The 18180-nt window shown below is 44.5% G+C and overlaps 1 protein-coding gene across 1 annotated transcript in view; it reads left to right on the top strand.

The window, feature by feature from the left end:
* The window catches only part of PRKG2 (protein kinase cGMP-dependent 2), a 105393-nt gene that overhangs the window by 86097 nt on the left and 1116 nt on the right, over window positions 1-18180 (top strand). Inside the window, exons 14-18 of the mRNA XM_087724006.1 lie at window positions 2966-3107; window positions 5334-5497; window positions 7385-7507; window positions 14180-14242; window positions 16604-16670. Of these exons, the coding sequence (XP_087580132.1) occupies window positions 2966-3107; window positions 5334-5497; window positions 7385-7507; window positions 14180-14242; window positions 16604-16670 (559 nt within the window). The remainder of the gene's footprint in view (window positions 1-2965; window positions 3108-5333; window positions 5498-7384; window positions 7508-14179; window positions 14243-16603; window positions 16671-18180) is intronic.

Raw genomic sequence — 18180 nt, 5'->3', positions numbered from 1 at the left:
GATCTTCTTTTGTTACCCTGAACAGGAGAACGGAGCTGGAAAGCAGGTTAGTGGGGTGGGGAGGGAATGAGGAGTTTGCAGTATCCTTCCCCTGCCCTGCTCACCAAGCCATGCCACACCCATAAAGCCACGCCCACCGAACCCGTAGTAAAATTTTAATTCCACCACTGCGCATCAGGGTTGTGATTTGACCTTGAGGAGCGGGAGCAGAGTGGGCATGGCCAGGCTGGGTGTGGCCAGCTCAACATTACTCCGGCCGCCGGTGGTGGCCTGAACACTCTGGCAGTGAAATCAGGCTCCCGAGCTCCGTTTTCGGCTGCGACGGCCTCCTGCAACCCTCTGCCTGCCAAAATGGAGCTCCATTTTCGCTGGCAGAGGCACCGTGAGTCAGTCCTTCGCTGTTTCCAGGGTCCTGTGGGCCAGATCTAAGCACCCCGTGGGCCGAATCCAGCCTTGACACTGGTCTAAGTGGATCAAATGAGGTTTTTCAAACATTGGTCCTTTATGTAATGGATTTTTTTTAAAAAAAAATGAGACTATGTTTGGTTATAGGTACTCCTCAATTTACAAATTGAGGACTACCTATAATACAAATTAAGGACTACTAATTTACAAATGTTTTCTTTGAAGTTTCAACGGCACTGAAAAAAGTGACTTGTGACCCATTTTTCCTTACTACCATTGCAGCATCCCCATGGCCATGCGATCTAAATTCAGATCCTTGGCATGTATTTATGTCATCCCCTCTTGCGATCTTCTGACAAACAGAGTCAATGGAGGAATCCAGATTTGCTTAACAACCTTGGTATTAACTTGACGACTTGGTTGGTTCAGTTAATAACTGCGGCAAGACAAGTTGTAAAACAGAGCAAAACTCACTTATCAACTGTCTTGCTTAACAATGTAAAATTTTGGCTTAATTGTGATCGCAAGAGGAGGAGGACCTGCATTGCAAATCTGGATTGTTGACGAAATGATGATTGGTCTCAGCCTGCAACCTGTTCCAATGTAGATTTAAATGTAAAGGTTCCCCTCGCACGAATGTGTTAGTTGTTCCTGACTCTAGGGGGCGGTGCTCATCTCCGTTTCAAAGCCGAAGAGCCAGCGCTGTCCGAAGACATCTCTGTGGTCATGTGCCCGGCATGACTAAATGGCAAAGACGTTACCTTCCCACCAAAGGCGGTTCCTATTTTTTCTAGTTGCATTTTTACGTGCTTTCAAACTGCTAGGTTGGCAGAAGCTGGGACAAGTAACGGGAGCTCTCTCCATTATTCGGCGCTAGGGATTTGAACTGCCAACCTTTCTGATCGACAAGCTCAGCATCCTAGCCACTGAGCCTCTGAGTCTATATAGATTTACCTGGTACTAAATCTACTGAGTTGAGTGAGGTTTACTTCTAACAGTTGACGGTTGAATTTATGAAATGTTTTTTGAGAAAAGGAAATATCAGATTAATATTTCACTATATTATAAAATAGGGTAAAGTACTTTGTTTCTCTGACCTTTTGAGAAAGAAAATATAAATATGTATTTGTAAAAGCTGGTGAATAATTTTTCTAGCTAGTGGAGGAAATTCCCAATCTTGGATCCTAATATAATGTATTTCAGGATCTGGATTGTTAGAGACTGGTCAATAAATTAGTCTTAGAGTAATGGGGACTGAAATTAACAATTCAAGTCTTGACTGCTGTAAAAAAAAAAGCCAGTTCCATGCTTGGAATTATTAGGAAGTAAATAAACTCAACAATTCAATTCTGTAATATTCTTGTATAAATCTAAGGTGAGATCACAATTGGAATGGGGTGGCAGACCAAAGAAACAGTAATCTAAAACTGAAAAAGGGCAATCAAACTTCTTATGGATTAACAAAGACTAGAGTGTCTGTGGGTTTTGGTAGGAAGCTAAGGAATTTATGATACAGGCATTAAAAATTATCCATGATATATGAAATGTAGACCAATTCTTCCTTCTCACAATGTTCATTCATTAAAACTAAATTAAAACTAAATGTAGGGGAATGATCAAAGGAAGGGCATAATTAAATGACAGCACTTGCTTCCATCAGATGTTGTGATAGCCACTAATTTAAACAGGCCTGAAGAAATTAATGGGAAAATGGATTATCAGTGTCTACTAGATTTGAATGCTAAATAGCAACGCGAGAATCACGATGGGCCTTTGAATATCATCTGGTGAGGAAGAGAAGGTTAAGTGTATTGAAGGTCCTTTTAGATTAGCGTCATCAGCCGATGATGGAAATAAGTAACTTTACAAGCAAGTATTCTGTCTCTTTCAACTTTCCTCCATGTTGATCCCAAAGATGATCTCCTGTAGGCTGTGCCGATAATTTTACTTCAAGGGAGCTGATTATTTTGGGTATACACTGAATTACTTTATTCATGGTTTCTTTTGTTTTATTATGTTTATATTACGTTTATTATTATGTTTATTATGTTTATATTAGTGTATCTCTTCAGAGTCTATTGAGACTGGAAGAGAAAGGGTTGACAATAATGTGACAATAAAAGCAATCTTCTTTTTTTCTCTTTCTCTCCTTCCTTCCTCTTTCATTCTCTTTCTTTTTCTCTTTCTCTCCTTCCTTCCTCTTTCATTCTTTCTTTCTTTTTCTCTTTCTCTCCTTCCTTCCTTCCTCTTTCATTCTCTCTTTCTTTTTCTCTTTCTCTCCTTCCTTCCTCTTTCATTCTTTCTTTCTTTTTCTCTTTCTCTCCTTCCTTCCTTCCTCTTTCATTCTCTCTTTCTTTTTCTCTTTCTCTCCTTCCTTCCTCTTTCATTCTTTCTTTCTTTTTCTCTTTCTCTCCTTCCTTCCTTCCTCTTTCATTCTTTCTTTCTTTTTCTCTTTCTCTCCTTCCTTTCTCTTCCTTCCTTCCTTCCTTTCTTTTTTCTCGACTTTCTTTTTTCTCCTTCCATCCCCCGCCCTCTCTCTTTTCTTTCTTTCTTTTTTCAGAGGTAGTTTTGATGAAACCACTACAAAGTTCTGTGTTGGCTGTGTGACAGAAGCTATTGAATATTTACATTCTATGAGCATCATCTACAGGGATTTGAAACCAGAAAATTTAATTTTGGATGCCCAGGGTTATATAAAATTGGTAAGTATTTTTTTTAAAGATTAAGAAATCTTAAGAGAGGCATTCCTAAGAGAAGTTTGTTTTGCATTTGGTATGCAGCCGTTCAAAGAAAAGTTTAAGAGTGCTTATATCTTTATACCTCTGTGCTACTGAAAATAAGATTATTTTATCTTGAAGGTTTGTGGAAAGGCATATATTGATTTATACTTATGTGCGTAACACAAGTGCATTTACAGTACATATTATTTCTCATTAGAAACAATCATGACTCTTTCTTTGTTAGACTGGTAATGTATTTTCCTGACACTAACAAGTCCCTGCATTGTTCACACTCGATCAAAACTATACAGTGAGAAGAATATATATCAGGGATTTCTGATGTGAAATAGGAATAGGAATATTCCTTATGGACCAAGTGATTGGACACACAAGGAATTTCTCTCTGGTGCACAAGCTCTCAGTATACCTATTAAAAAACAAAGTGGTAGATCAATAGCAGTTAGCAGTTAGACTTATATACTGCTTCATAGGACTTTCAGCCCTCTCTAAGCGGTTTACAGAGTCAGCATATTGCCCCCACAGTCTGGGTCCTCATTTCACCCAAATCGGAAGGATGGAAGGCTGAGTCAACCTTGAGCCGGTGAGATTAGAACCGCCGAACTGCAGATAACAGTCAGCTGAAGTGCCTGCAGTACTGCACCCTAACCACTGCGCCACCTCGGCCACCATAGATCTAAGGTCATAGATCATAAATCATAAGATACAATCATAAATTATAAATAAATTATAAGATACAAACAACAAGTGATAAATCATGAGATACCAATAGAAGAAGGTAGTAGGTAAGACAATAAGGTGAGAAAATGAGGAAGATGAGAAGGATAATGCAGAGGTGGTATTCAGCCAGTTGTGACCAGTTCTGGAGAACTGGTCATGGAAATTTTGAGTAGTTTGGAGAACCAGCAAATACCACCTCTGACTGTCCCCGGCCCCATCTATTTGCTGCCTCCTAGACTCCCAGCTGGGTCTTCTTCTCTTCTAAAAGAAAAGAAAAAAAACCTCACCAGATAGAAACACTTTCATTTCTCTCTTTCTGGAGCCGTCTCCAACTATGTCAGCCCCGGGGGGGGGGGCTGCCTGTTGCCGCCAGTTGGAAGCGCTTCCGTTGGGTCGATCAGGGACTTTGCGATTTCCCTGCGACCAGCAAGGTCTTGTCTTCCCAGTCACCGTCTCTTCGGGACGGTTTAGGTCCTGCCAGACCGTCCAGGGGCAAAAGTGTCATCGGCGGATTCGGACAGTCGAATCCGCACAATGTAACGTTGCGACATTGGCTCCTCCTCCAGCTGGGTCTTCTTCTGTTGCCCTGCACAGGAGAACGAAGCTAGAAAGCAGGTTAGTGGGGTGGGGAGGGAATGGGGATTTTACAGTATCCTTGCCCTGGGGTGAGGTGTAAATGGAGTTTTCACATTATCCTTTCGCTGCCATGCCCACCAAGCCACGCCCATGGAACTGGATAATAGCAACACAGCCCTACTACATGGTTAAATATCTTTAGGCAGAAGACAGTGCTTGCAGTCCAATCCCAATTACTAAGAACTGATGGCAAAAGACAGCAGTTACTCTTTGGGTTATACTCTTTCCAAGACGCATTGGGTCTAGGACCCTGATTGGTGGGCGGTTAACTGCCCCGTGCAGCCAAAGGGCCAGGACAAATGGTGTTTCAGTGAATGGACTGGGCCGCATGGGCACGGGGCAGAAGGCTGGAGGCCCATTGTCCAGGGCGAATGGCTGGGGAGGGCCAGCCAAGGAGGCAAGCTGGAAGTAAATGGGAGGACGCGGGAGCAGGGGTGAAATTCAGCGGGTTCTGACCGGTTCTGGAGAACCGGTAGCGGAAATTTGGAACAGTTTGGAGAATCGGCAAATACCACCTCTGGCTGGCCCCAGAGCGGGGAGGGAATGGAGATTTTGCAGTATCCTTCCCCTGCCACGCCCACCAAGCCACACCCACAGAACCAGTAGGAGAAAAAAAATGAATTTCACCATTGGGCAGGAGCCTGGAGGAGAAGGAGGCATGGCCTGAAGGGTCGGAGCCTGACGGTTCCATTCCGCCACTGTATGAGGAAGACTATTGAATCCATCTCAGTGGAAGAAGTTCTTATAGCAGATGTTAGAAACAAGAACAAACAACCTGAGGTAAAACTGTCCAGTAACGGCATCTCCTCCTCCTCCTCCTCTTTGACCCACAAGGTTGACTTTGGGTTTGCTAAGAAGATCAGAGCAGGACAGAAGACCTGGACCTTCTGTGGGACTCCTGAATATGTCGCCCCTGAAGTCATCCTGAATAAAGGCCACGATTTCAGTGTGGATTTCTGGTCCCTCGGAATCCTTGTGTATGAACTGCTTACAGGAAAGTATGTCCCAAGAGACTGGACTCTTCTGGCCTACATTGAGGCCCATATCGGGCTCATAGGGGGTGTGCTTATAAATGAGAGAGGAGCCCACAGCTCAAGGATTGTACACAACTCTTATCCTACCTCGGAATGGCCCCACACTGATCCCTTTGCTTTCTAATCCCGTTCTTCGGGATTTGTTTACAGTTCATCTTTGGGTGTGCAAAAAAACGTGACCCGTCAAAACCGCGGTCCACTAAAGCGCACCCGATTAAAGCGCGTACCTGACATCAGCAGCAGCGCGACAAATAAAATTAAAAATAAATTAAATTAAAATTAAATTAAAGCATGCCGATTCACATAAAGGTAAGGGTTAGGGTTAGGGTTAGGGTTAGGGTTAGGGTTAGGGTTAGGGTTAGGTTAAGGGTTAGCGTTAGGTTTAGCGTTAGGTTAAGGGTTAGGTTTAGGGTTAGGTTTAGGGTTATGTTAAGGGTTAGGCTTAGGGTTAGGTTTAGGGTTAGGTTTGGGGGGGTTAGGGTAAGGTTTTCGCATTAATTTTAAATTTACCACTCACAGCGTGCTGTTTTCGTCGCACTGTGATGACGTCACGTACGCGCTTTCGTCGAGCGCGCTTTAGTCCACTGCGGTTTTGTGGTGGAACCCAAAAAAATAGAGAAGAATTGGTGTAGAAAAAGCCACAAAGAAAAAAGGGTGGTAAATGAACCAGACCAGTGGTGGGTTCCGGGCAGTACAGCCCGGTACAGTCGTACCAGTAGTAGCCGGGAGCAGTGGCCAATGTACCGGTACGGTGACTCGTTTGGCCCACCAGCCCGCCCGCGTTCCATAGCTGTTTATAACGCGGCCGGCCAATTGCGCACATGCGCACAGCATGCGGTGCCTGCGCAACCTCCTCCAAGCAGCTGAGTGTTGCAGGGCAGTGGCATGCACATGTTTGCGCAGCGCACATGCGCGGCTAGGATGCCCAGCTCCATGCGCAGCGTACCCATTGCAAAAAGGTCCGGAACCCACCACTGAACCAGACACTGCTCAACATCAGTTGCGATTGCTGATGGTGTCAACCCTGAAGCTGGCCGACGGAGGCCATCTTGAGACTTCAGTGCTGACACACTGGAGAAGAGGGATAGCGAGGGGGGAATAGAGTCAGTTTGGGAGTTGTAGTCAAAGCAAAATACTTTCTCTTGGGAAACAAGGGCATTCCTGCATGTGCTCGGAAGGTGGGGGCTGGAGTCACCTAGCAACTGGACAGTATCCTGATTGGACAATGCGACAGATTGTTTAGAGAAAGTGGCAAATTTTTACTTTAAATTAGGTGAAAACCGCAGGAATATTCAGAGTCGGTTTTCAACAGCCTGTGGCAATATGGCATATCCAATTTATATCTATTCTTTGAGGAATGTGCCTACCTCAGAGTTTTCTCTGCTATGGGTACGTTAGATGGAACCCTTTTTCTCAAGATGTGGGGTGCCCTTTTTATGGCAACAATTCCTCAGCTGTGTTTTGTAGCAAGGTTGCCAAAATTTTAGCTCATCGGTCTTAACTTTTGTGTCCTCCTTTGAAGCAATAGGGCTTCTCTTAACAATTCTGCCAAGAAAGATCGTAAAATGGGCCAAACACACTGAACCAGTGTCTTTTTTAAATTTGGGACTCAATTTTGGTCGTATGTTGAGGCCTTCCTGTAACATCCCCCCCCAAAAAAAGTCTCTATGACATAAAGCACAGGTTATGAGAAAACCAGTTTGTGATAAATCACAATCCTGTCTTTGTTTAGAGGAACAGCTTAGCACGTAGGGAAAAGATGCTAGTGGTCCACCACGCAATTTCTTTTTTCATAACCATGTATTTTCTCTCCCTCCCCTTTCCTCAATTTTGAAATGACACCTACTCAAGTCCTCCCTTTACCGGAGTCGATCAAATGATGACCTACAATTTGATTTTAAAAGGCGTTGAGAGGCTGGATTTCCCCAGAATAATAACCAAGCGCCCTGAGGATTTGATTCGGCGGCTTTGCAGGTGAGAGGAGAGCGATTGTGTTGCAGAGGTGTGAGAAGAATAATTGAGCAGGGTTGTGTTTACTTGAACACCCAACGTCCAGCCAGATTTTAATCCAAAATCTTATGTTTGTTGGTGTTATTCAGCAGTGTAATTCCATACAGATCTATTTAGATCAGTGTTTCTCAACCTGGCAGCTTGAAGATGGGTGGACTTCAATTCCCAGAATTCCCAGCCAGGCTTGATAGCTGGAGAATTCTGGGAACCAAAGTCCAGACACGTCTTAAAGTTGCCAAAGTTAAGAAACACTAAATTACAGCCTGATTGAGTTGAGTTTTAAAAAAGACTGTAAAGTAATTGCTCTCTCTTTACATATTTACATACTCCCCTTTTGCATAGTTATTTGTATTAAAAGAACTTAAGATCTTAAAACAGGACTGCCTAGATCAGTGTTTCTCAACCTTGGCAACTTGAAGATGTCCGGACTTCAACTCATTCACTGGCTGGGGAATTCTGGGAGTTGAAGTCCAGACATCTTCAAGTTGCCAAGGTTGAGAAACACTGGCCTAGATTATTTTTATGATGAGGCAGAAAGACAATTGGGACAATTATCTAAAAATCTCTTTCATAGGAGGTCTCTTATTAAAGGCATGAAGCACTCACCAACCTAGGTGCCCGTAGATGCATGGAATTTAGAATACAGAATAATAGAGTTAGAAGGGACCTTGGAGGTCTTCTAGTCCAACCCCCTGCTTAGGCAGGAAATGCTACACCACTTCAGACAAAATGGTTAGCCAACATCTTCTTCAAAACTCCCAGTGTTGGAGCATTCACAACTTCTGGAGGCAAGCTGTTCCACTGATTAATTGTTCTCAGGAAATTTCTCCTGATTTAGACCAAGGTCCCATTGTTATCAGTGGATATCCCACCTGGGAAGTGTTCTAGATTATTTAGTCTGCCTCCCTCAAACAAGCAAATATGAGATCTCTTATCTCTTCAGATAAGTCAATAAATCTCTTTAAGAATTACACCTTGTACCATTCATTAAAAGAGGATGTAAAAGTTTAACCAGGGCACTTAACGATAGTGCAATTTCATTATATTGTTAGTGACTCAGAGTCGTTTGATATGAGATGGGTGATGAAAGAAAGAACGGAAGGAAGAAGGAAGAAAGAAAAGAAAGAAAGAAAGAAAGAGAAAATGATAGATGATAGTTGGATAGATAGATAGATAGATAGTTGGATAGATAGATAGATAGATAGATAGATAGATAGATAGACAGACAGACAGACAGACAGACAGACAGACAGACAGACAGACAGACAGACAGACAGACAGACAGATTGATTGATTTCAGTACAGGCACTGAATGATTGACTTACAACCGTCCGCTTAGGGACTGACGTTACAACGCCACTAAGAAAAGTGACGTATGGGCATCTTTCACCCTTATGATCATTGCAGTATTGCTGTGGTCACATGATCAAATTCGGATGCTTGGCAACTGACTTGTGTTTATGACAGTTGCAGTGTCCTGGGGTCTTGTGATCCACCTTTTGCAACCTTCTGACAAGCCAAGTCAAGGGGGAAGCCAGAGTCACATAGCAACCATGTTACTAACTTAACATCTGCAATGATCGCTTAACAACTGTAGGAAGAAAGGTCGTAAAATGGGGCAAAACCCATTTAACAACCATTTTGCTTAGCCACGGAAATTTTGGACTCAATTGTAAGTCGAGGACTACCTGTAGGGATTTTATTAGCCCTTCCAAATCTCTTTAAAAAAAAATAATCTATGACATATCTCCATGTCATAACCCGCTAACTTGTATGGCTTCTTCGTGCAGCTTAAATATTTTGGGTAAATTGCTAGCAACTACTACAGGGCTTTAAAACTGAACACTTAAAGTAATGAAGGCTTGCATACCATTTTAAAGTGTAGTCCGTAAAGAAGCATAGTAAGAATGGTTGTTTATTGAAGACTGAATTGCTGAGATTGTGGCCTCAAGGTCTGAAGTCCCATGACGCAACCATGTTGGAAAGTGATTATTCTCCTGGAAACATTGTCTGGAATTCTGTCGTAAAAGAAAAGAACACCAAGAAATACGGAAAGATCTAAGACAGTGATGGGTAACCTTTTTGTTATTGGGTGCCAAAAATGCGAGATAGTGTGTGTGTGCCTGCCAGCACCCATAATACAAAGCGCGCCCCCACATGCGCATGTGCGCACAGCCCCCCACATGCTCCTCTCCACCCAGGCCACACTGCTCGCCTCCAAACTGAATTTGCTATTTCCTCCCGGGAGGCCGTTTTCGCCCTTCTCAGGCTCTAGGAAAACCTCTGGAGCCTGGGGACGGCAAAAAAACGGGCCCATTGGCCAACCGGAAGTTCGGAAACAATCCATTTCCGGCTTCCGGAGGGTCTTCAGCAGGCCAGGGAAGGCCATTTTCGCCCTCCTCAGGCTCCAGAGGCTTTCCTGAAGCTTGGGGAGGGCAAAGACAGGGCTCCCCCCGGCCGTCCGGAAGGCCGAAAATCAGTTGGCCGGCACACGCATGCGTGCTGGAGCTGACGGCTCGCGGCCCGGCAGCTATGGCTCTGCGTGCCACAGGTTCGCCGTCACGAACCTAAGAGTATTTCATTCTTGTCATCACAGGGTTCTTGTTTTTTGGGAAATCTAATACAATTAGTCTTTGACACGTTCATAATTGGGACTAGAAATCTGATCATAAGTCATTAAGAGCCAAGGTGGCGCGGTGGTTAAATGCAGCACTGCAGGCTACTTCAGCTGACTGCTAGATCAGTAGTTCAGCGGTTCAAATCTCACCGGCTCAGGGTTGACTCAGCCTTCCATCCTTCCGAGGTGGGTAAAATGAGGACCCGGATTGTTGTTGGGGGCAATATGCTGACTCTCTGTAAACCGCTTAGAGAGGGCTGAAAGCCCTATGAAGCGGTATATAAGTCTACTGCTATTGCTATTACGGTCATAAATTGAGGCACTCAGATGACCTGAAGTATTTCTCTGTTATTTTTCATCATGGCGTTAAGCGAACGTAGCGTTAAGCAAACGTAGCTGTCATTAAGTAAATTAAAAATTAGCAAAAAAAAAAAAAATGTTGCAAATCGTGATCACAGGTGTTGATGAATGGTTCAACTATTTATGAAAGCTGAGGTGCTTTATTTTTTTTATTTTTTTTTATTTTTTTGTGTAAATGTGTTTTTATTTTTCCATTTCATTTTCGTACAGTCACATATATACTGTGCATAACCGGGGCCATATAACATTAAACAATAAACGCAGCCATTCCTCTTGTCGACAATACCCCCCAAAATAGAAAGCCAATGTACCTCTTCGACCCTCCATACACCCTTTCTTTCGCCCCCCTCCAACTTTCCATCTTCCCTCCATCATTCCCCTCTACCCTACTTCCCCTCTCCCTCTACCACTTCGAAAGCTGAGGTGCTTTCGAAGCCATGAAGGACCTGTTTGGTGTCCATCGTAAATGTAAACAGTTACTAAGTGACAGGTCATTAGTCAAAGACTATCTCTGTAATACCTTTAGCAGAATTTCATGATGTTCTGTTCCCATCCTTCAAAACAGATTGGACATCATCAATCTTCATTTCTGTGCCTCGAATGAAGTTTCACCTAAATCACGCCCTTAGTCTCCTGCTTTTAATTAACCTACAGCAATGTTAATTATATATGTGGATCACGGGAAGCTTTGGGCTGTCAAACCAGTAATGTGCAAGGAAGCTGTAAATCACCCTCGGGGATCGCTTTTGGCTGTTACAAATTAATATCTGATTATTCGAGGGCCTATGGGAACTGCTATGAGATATAATTGCCCTAGCACGTACTCAATAAGTCATCAGATTTAATCCTGTGACTTGGAGAGGGTTGGTTTTTAAAAAAAAAAAATTAACCAGCAGGCTTGGACTTTTGAGATTCCTTAAACACTTCGTGAAATAAAGAACCTGCAGCTGGATTAAAGCACTTTTTCTTCACATATTTGACTTGCTGGTTTTCTGTATGCAAATATTATTTCTTTGTGTGTATTTGTGTGTGTCTGTGTGTGTGTGTGTTCGTTTTCGTAGATTTTGACGGGTGTAGGTATGCTGGTCTTGTTGTATTCGGGTCTGTTCCCGCGTAAGATTGAGATTGTCTTGGCAACGTTTCAGCGAGGTTTCACTCGCCATCTTTAGACTGGGTTTTCGGCTTAAAGTGAACTGCCGTCTTTCTAAGATGGTGAGTGAGACCTCGCTGAAACATTGCCAAGACAATCTCAAGTTTTTGCACTCTACAAACCTCCCAAAAACAGTCCATTTTTTGCAAAAACAGGGGTAAAAGTGTGTCATATATACTCCAAAAATAGTTGTGTGTGTGTGTGTGTATCCCTCCCTCTCCCCACCTCTCTCCCTCTCTCTGTCTCTCTGTCTCTCTCTCTCTCTTTCTCTCTCTTTCTCGTACACACACACTCACCGTATTTTTTGCATTTCCCCTCCTAAAAGAGGCTGAAAATTTGGGGGCATCTTATACTCCGAATGTAGCTTTTTTGAAGCTTTTTTTCAGCTCTAATGAGGTGCTAATAAGTGAAGCGATCTTCCATGCTTTGCCTGCTTTTCTCATTGCTTCTCTCTCCGATGATCAGCTGTGCTTTAGAAACTGTTTTTTTATCCCCAACCAGGGGATAAAAAGTGTGCATGCGGGCACTCAAAACCAGCAAACTTATGTACTGAAGCTGACGAGACTAAGGATGCTAGCCAGATGAATACCTGGTAGTCAATACCCCCCTCCCCTATTTTCCTCCCCCAAAACTGCTGCATCTTATACTCTGAAAAATACGGTATGTATATATACCACATTTTACAGAGTATAAGACGCACCTTTCCCCCCCCAAAAAAGAGGGTGAAAATCTGAGTGCGTCTTATACACTGAAAACAGCATTTTTGGCCTCCCAAAACCCCACCCCCTTTGCAAAAAGGGCCATGCATAGCCTTTAGGAGGCTTCTGGAGTGCTCCTGGGTGCTGGGGAGGGCAAAAATGAGTGAAAAACCAGTTGGTTTTTTGCTCATTTTTGCCCCCCAGTCCGCAGGAGCACTCTACAAGCCTCCTAAAGCCTATTTGTTCCTCTCTTTTTTTGACAAAAAATGGGCCCGTTTTTGCGAAAAATGGGCCACTTTTGGGAGGTCTGCAGAGTGCAAAAACTTTTTTTTAAATTTGCCTCTTCAAAATCTTGGTGCGTCTTATACTCCGGGGCGCCATACTCTGAAAAATATGGTATGCAGTACTTTTATTTTGTTTGTGTGTGTGTGTGTGTGTGTGTGCGTGTGCGCAGTACATCTGTTTTTATATAGAGAAATATTTAATCATTTTACAAAGAATTAGATTCCTGGAGAATGAGGCTATTAATGGGCAATGCTCCATGCCAATTCTCTTTGGTGTCACCCATGGACACCAAAACCATCCGTGAAATCTGCAGATTTCTTGTATGTTTTCAAGTCCCATGCTTTTTTCCTAGAAGCAGATTAAGCATCTGAAATATCTACTCAAACTTTCACCTGTGCCCGCCAGACAAAATAACTGAAGATCCTTCAGCTGCCCTACAGATTATCCGCAGCTAGTACAATGTATCTCAAAAGTGTTAAATCTGTACTGGGAAAACACACTTCTTAGCTTCCAAGGGCCTTTGAACCACTCACTTGTTTTGAGCCCAGCCAACCTCAGTTATTGGGTAAGAAAAAATAAAGAGACATCCCCTGTACACTCCCTTCAGCTCCCAAAGAATAATAATAACCATGGTAATAATAATCCAAAATAAACTGATCGCCTCCCAAAGACTTTTATCCTGCAAATCAAATAAGAGATACTCAAGTTTCTGAGATCATCATCATCTTTTAATGACCCCATAATCCCTTGCAGGGTGGAATCTGGGCAACTGAATGGAGCTAACATAGTGTTTAATGGCCAGACGCCCTTCGTGTCGCCAGTACGGAATTTTGTTCAGGAGATATATTCTCATTGTGCCCAGAGAGAAAAAATATCTGCTTTTGGGAGTATACTCCTAGTGTTGGGTAGGCAATATAGATTTGTATACAATACCAAATGGTCGATGTTGCTTTAAATGGGTGAGTGTAATTATCAGCTGTAATTAACTTTGCAATAAGAGGGAATCAGGAAAGCGCTCTCTCTCTCTCTCCCTCCCTCCCTCCCTCTCTCTCTCTCTCTCTCTCTCTCTCTCTCTCCTTGTCCTATGGTTGATAACTACTTGCTCGCTTGATGACTGGAACGTGAACTGCAACTGTAAGCAATTGTTTGTTCTTTGAATTGTGTTTGGACAAATACCTACTATCACTGCTTGTGAAGCTATTAGTAGTAGTAAAGCTACTTGTTTTTCCTAGCAGTGTCTGGGACTCTATTCGTGTGTTTCTTCTACTAGCAACGTTCCTTCTCTCTAGCGCTACTTTCTGTCTCCCAACGGAGATACCCATAACATCTGCCTCTACCTAGGATTGAACTCACAGCCTCCTGATTGTGAGGCGAGAGCTCCACCTCTAGGCTACCACACCACTCCTACTCAAGTCTCTGAGATGCAGAAGGAAATTAACGGAGTTGGGCAGATAGTTTCTAAATTATAAAGTGTGTACTCATCTTCTTCCCCCCCCCTCTGTCTCTTACCTACAAATCTACACAAGACAAAGCCCTACAGAGAGATTAGGAAATCTGAAGAATGGGATCCATGACATTAAGAAGCACAGGTAAATTTTTATTGGTTTGTTTGTTTATATGTTTATTTGTTTGCCTATTAAATTTATTGGCTGCCCAGCCTACCACAATTTAAAGATTTGAGTAGTAACCGATGAAAAGTTTGACTGCACCTAAGATCTCTTATTTTACTGCTGCTGTTGTTTTTAATGCATTAAGACAGGAGTGTCAAACTCAAGGCCCAGGGGCCGGATCCGGCCCGCAGGGTGGTTAGATCTGGCCTGCGGGGCTGCCCTGGAAACAGTGAAGGCCCACTGGCCCACGGTGCCTTTTCCAGTGAAAACAGAGCTCGGAAATAATCGCACACAGCCCTCTGTGTGTACCTCTGGGTACTTGAGAGACCGCCTGCTGCCAATGACCTCCCAAAGACCCATTAGATCACACAGGGTTGGCCTCCTCTGGGTTCCGTCTACCAGCCAATGCCATCTGGCTACCACCCGGGGGAGGGCCTTCTCTGTGGCAGCGTCGGCCCTTTGGAACGATCTCCCCGCAGAGATTCGGAACCTCACCTCTCTCCAGGCCTTCCAAAAAGCCGTTAAAACCTGGCTGTGTCAATGAGTTCCCTTCCCCTCTCGATTGTGTGTCTGTTGGTTATTTTAAATGCTTGTATTTGTAGTTCTGTGTTTCCCTTCCCCTCTTGGGTTTGTGAGCCGCCCTGAGTCCCGCTGGGAATAGGGCGGCATATAAATAAAACGAAACCTGAAACCTGAAACCTCCCGAGCTGCATTTTCACTGGCAGGGGGTTGCAGGAAGCTGTTGCAGCCGAAAATGGAGCTCGGGTGCCCATTTTCGCTGGCAGAGTGCTTGGTCCACCACAGGTGCCCCCAACACGAGAGACATCAAGTTGGCCACATCTACCCTGGCCACGGCTCCCCTGGCCTCCCGAGGTCAAACACAACCCTCATGCCAGTGGTGGGTTTCAAAATTTTTTGGAACCTACTCTGTGGGTGTGGCCTCCTTTGTGGGAGTGGCTTGCCAGCCATGTGACCTGGTGGGAGTGGCTTGCTGGCCATGTGTTCGTTCTCTCTCTCTCTCTCTCTCTCTCTTTCTCTCTTTCCTTTCTTTTGTCTCTCTGTCCCTTTTTTCTTTTTTTCTTTCATCTCTCACTCTTTTTCTTTCCTTTTTCTTTCTTTTTTTATTTATTTATTTCTTCCTTTCTTTCTCTTTCTCTCTCTCTCTGTGTCAGTCTGTCTGTTCTCTGTGTGTGTGTGTGTGTGGCAGTGGTGGGTTTCAAAAATTTTTGGAACTTACTCTGTGGGTGTGGCCTCCTTTGTGGGAGTGGCTTGCCAGCCATGTGACCTGGTGGGAGTGGCTTGCTGGCCATGTGTTCATCCTCTCTCTCTCTCTCTCTCTCTCTCTCTCTCTCTTTCCTTTCTTTGTCTCTCTGTCCCTTTTTTCTTTTTTTCTTTCATCTCTCACTCTTTTTCTTTCTTTTTTCTTTCTTTCTTTCTTTCTTTCTTTCTTCCTTTCTTTCTCTTTCTCTCTCTCTCTCTGTCAGTCTGTCTGTCTGTCTGTGTGTGTGTGTGTGGCGGTGGTGGGTTTCAAAAAATTTTGGAACCTCTTCTGCAGGTGTGGCCTGCTTTCTGGGTCCACTGGTGGAACCTCTTCTAACCGGTTCGGTAGATTTGACGAACCGGTTCTACCGAATAGATGCGAACTGGTAGGAAGCCACCTCTGCCTCATGCAGCTCTCAATGAAATCAAGTTTGGCACCCTGCTTTTAGATGAGGTAAACTGCATCCCCCAGGCCAAATTAACAGTCGGGCTAATTTCATATACAGTATATCTTGGCCTTTAGTTCAGATCCCAAATGCAGGAGACCAGTGAAGACAGACCAATGGTTAGAGCCAACAGTCCTTTCCTTGAAGTCTGCCCGATGCTTTCAACAAAGCGGAGATAATTATCAGGAGCAGGACGAAGGGATATCAGAGCAGAAAGTTGCCCTCACTCACATTTTGGCTTAGGACCCCGACTGCTTGTTTAACCTGGGTATGGTTGAGAGTCCCCAAGAGATAATGATGTGGGAATGATGCTCTCAGTAACTGCAGAAAGGTTAAACCTACCCTGGCGTTAATAAAAAGGAAGGCAACCCCAAATTCTGGTATTGTAGTGGTATGTGAGGATGGCTTTGGATCAGGGGTGAAATCCAGCAGGTTCGGGAGAACCGATAGTCGAAATTTTGAGTAATTTCCGGTAGCGGAAATTTTGAGTTGCTGCAGCCCTTGAACAGAAAAATATATATTTTCCAATATCCATCCCTGCTTTAAGAGTGAGATGCAGTGGCTGGTTTCTTTGGGACTATAATTCTGAAACCAGTTAAATAACCATTTTGCTGTGTGTGACTTTCCATTCTAGGTGGCTGAATGGTTTTAATTGGGAAGGACTCAAACTAATGAAGATATCATCACCCCTTAAAAGAGAGGTACTCATACTTTTAAATGAACTCATGCACAAGCCAGTGCCTTATTTTTTTAAAAAATCAGGAACAATATTCCTGGTGTTCCCCTTTTAAAATGTGTGCTATGAAGATGCCACCGGGGTGGGGGTGGGGTCCTGTTCTCATCACACTAATTTGAGTCAATTGGAATGAAGTCAGTGTATTGTGGACACCTCAAAATAGCAATAGCAATAGCAGTAGACTTATATATCGCTTCATAGGGCTTTCAGGCCTCTCTAAGCGGTTTACAGAGAGTCAGCATATTGCCCCCAACAATCTGGGTCCTCATTTTACCCACCTCGGAAGGATGGAAGGCTGAGTCAACCTTGAGCCGGTGAGATTTGAACCGCTGAACTGCTAATCTAGCAGTAGCCTGCAGTGCTGCATTTAACCACTGCGCCACCTTGGCTCAGGAGCTGATTGGTTCAATTCACCCCTTATGACTCCAAATAGACCTTATTATGGCAAAGTTAAAAGTATACAACCTAGTTAGTCATATTATAGGGGCAGGGGTGAAATGCCGTGAAGTCTGCTATTGGTTCACTTTGCGTGTGCTTCGCACGCAGGCGCTTCGCAGGCGCTAAGAAGCCTTTTCTGAGTCTGTCGAGGTAAGTAGAACAGCGGGGGGTTGGGTACAGCTGTGCCCAGGGGTGGGTTTCTCGCCCCGTTCCAACCGGTTTCGTTGGAACGGGGCCGGTGGCGTCCTCATGCACGCGTGCAGTGCATGCATGCGTACTAGCGTCTGTGCGATGCTCCAGCTGCTCGTGGAGGATCGCGCAGGCGCTGTATGCGTCCTGCACATGCGTGGAAGCACAGAACTCGTCAAAACCGGGTAAAAAGCACGGGCGGGCGGCTGAGCCCTTCGCCGTTCCCGGAAGTTACTTACTTCCGGGTTCGCCGACCAACCGGTTCGCGGGGACCGCCGCAAACCGGTTGAAACCCACCCCTGGCTGTGCCACACGATTAGATTCCCTAGAAAGCAGGATTTCCTGCTTTCGAATATAAATTGCGGGGCACAGCTGACCGTCAGAACTACCAGTTCTCCCGAAGACAGCTGCCTCTCCCCCTGTGGGAGGACGGAAGGCCCCAGCTCTGCCTCTGTCTGACGCTGTTTCCTTATCAGAGCCTCCCAAAGGCTCCGAAGTTGGGCCAGGCCCTCCCTTAACCTCCTCCTCGCTAGCTCTGCTGGTAGCCGATGGGCCACAACACTAAACTTGTCAGCTGGAAAGCTGACAGCCCAGGTTCGAGACCCCAGCAACCATGTGATGGGGTGAGCTCCTGTTAACTTGCTCCAGCTCCTGCCCAACTAGCAGTTCAACGGCATGCAAGTTCAAGTAGATAAACAGGTACCACTTCGGTGGGAAGGTAACTCTCCTGGGAACCTTTGGCATCTAATCACTCTGGGAAAAATAGCTTCTGACAACGCTGGCTCCTTCGGCCAAGAAACGGAGATGAACACCCTAGAGCGGTGATGGCTAACCTTTCCCGGACCAAG

The sequence above is a fragment of the Thamnophis sirtalis genome, unplaced genomic scaffold, assembly GCF_051295495.1.
Source record: "Thamnophis sirtalis isolate CommonGarterSnake01/CBP01778 unplaced genomic scaffold, rThaSir2_p1.2 scaffold_10, whole genome shotgun sequence".
NCBI classification, from domain to species: domain Eukaryota; kingdom Metazoa; phylum Chordata; class Lepidosauria; order Squamata; family Natricidae; genus Thamnophis; species Thamnophis sirtalis.
The sequence above is the reverse complement of the archived record's forward strand: the minus strand, read 5'-3'. Positions and strand labels throughout refer to the sequence as shown.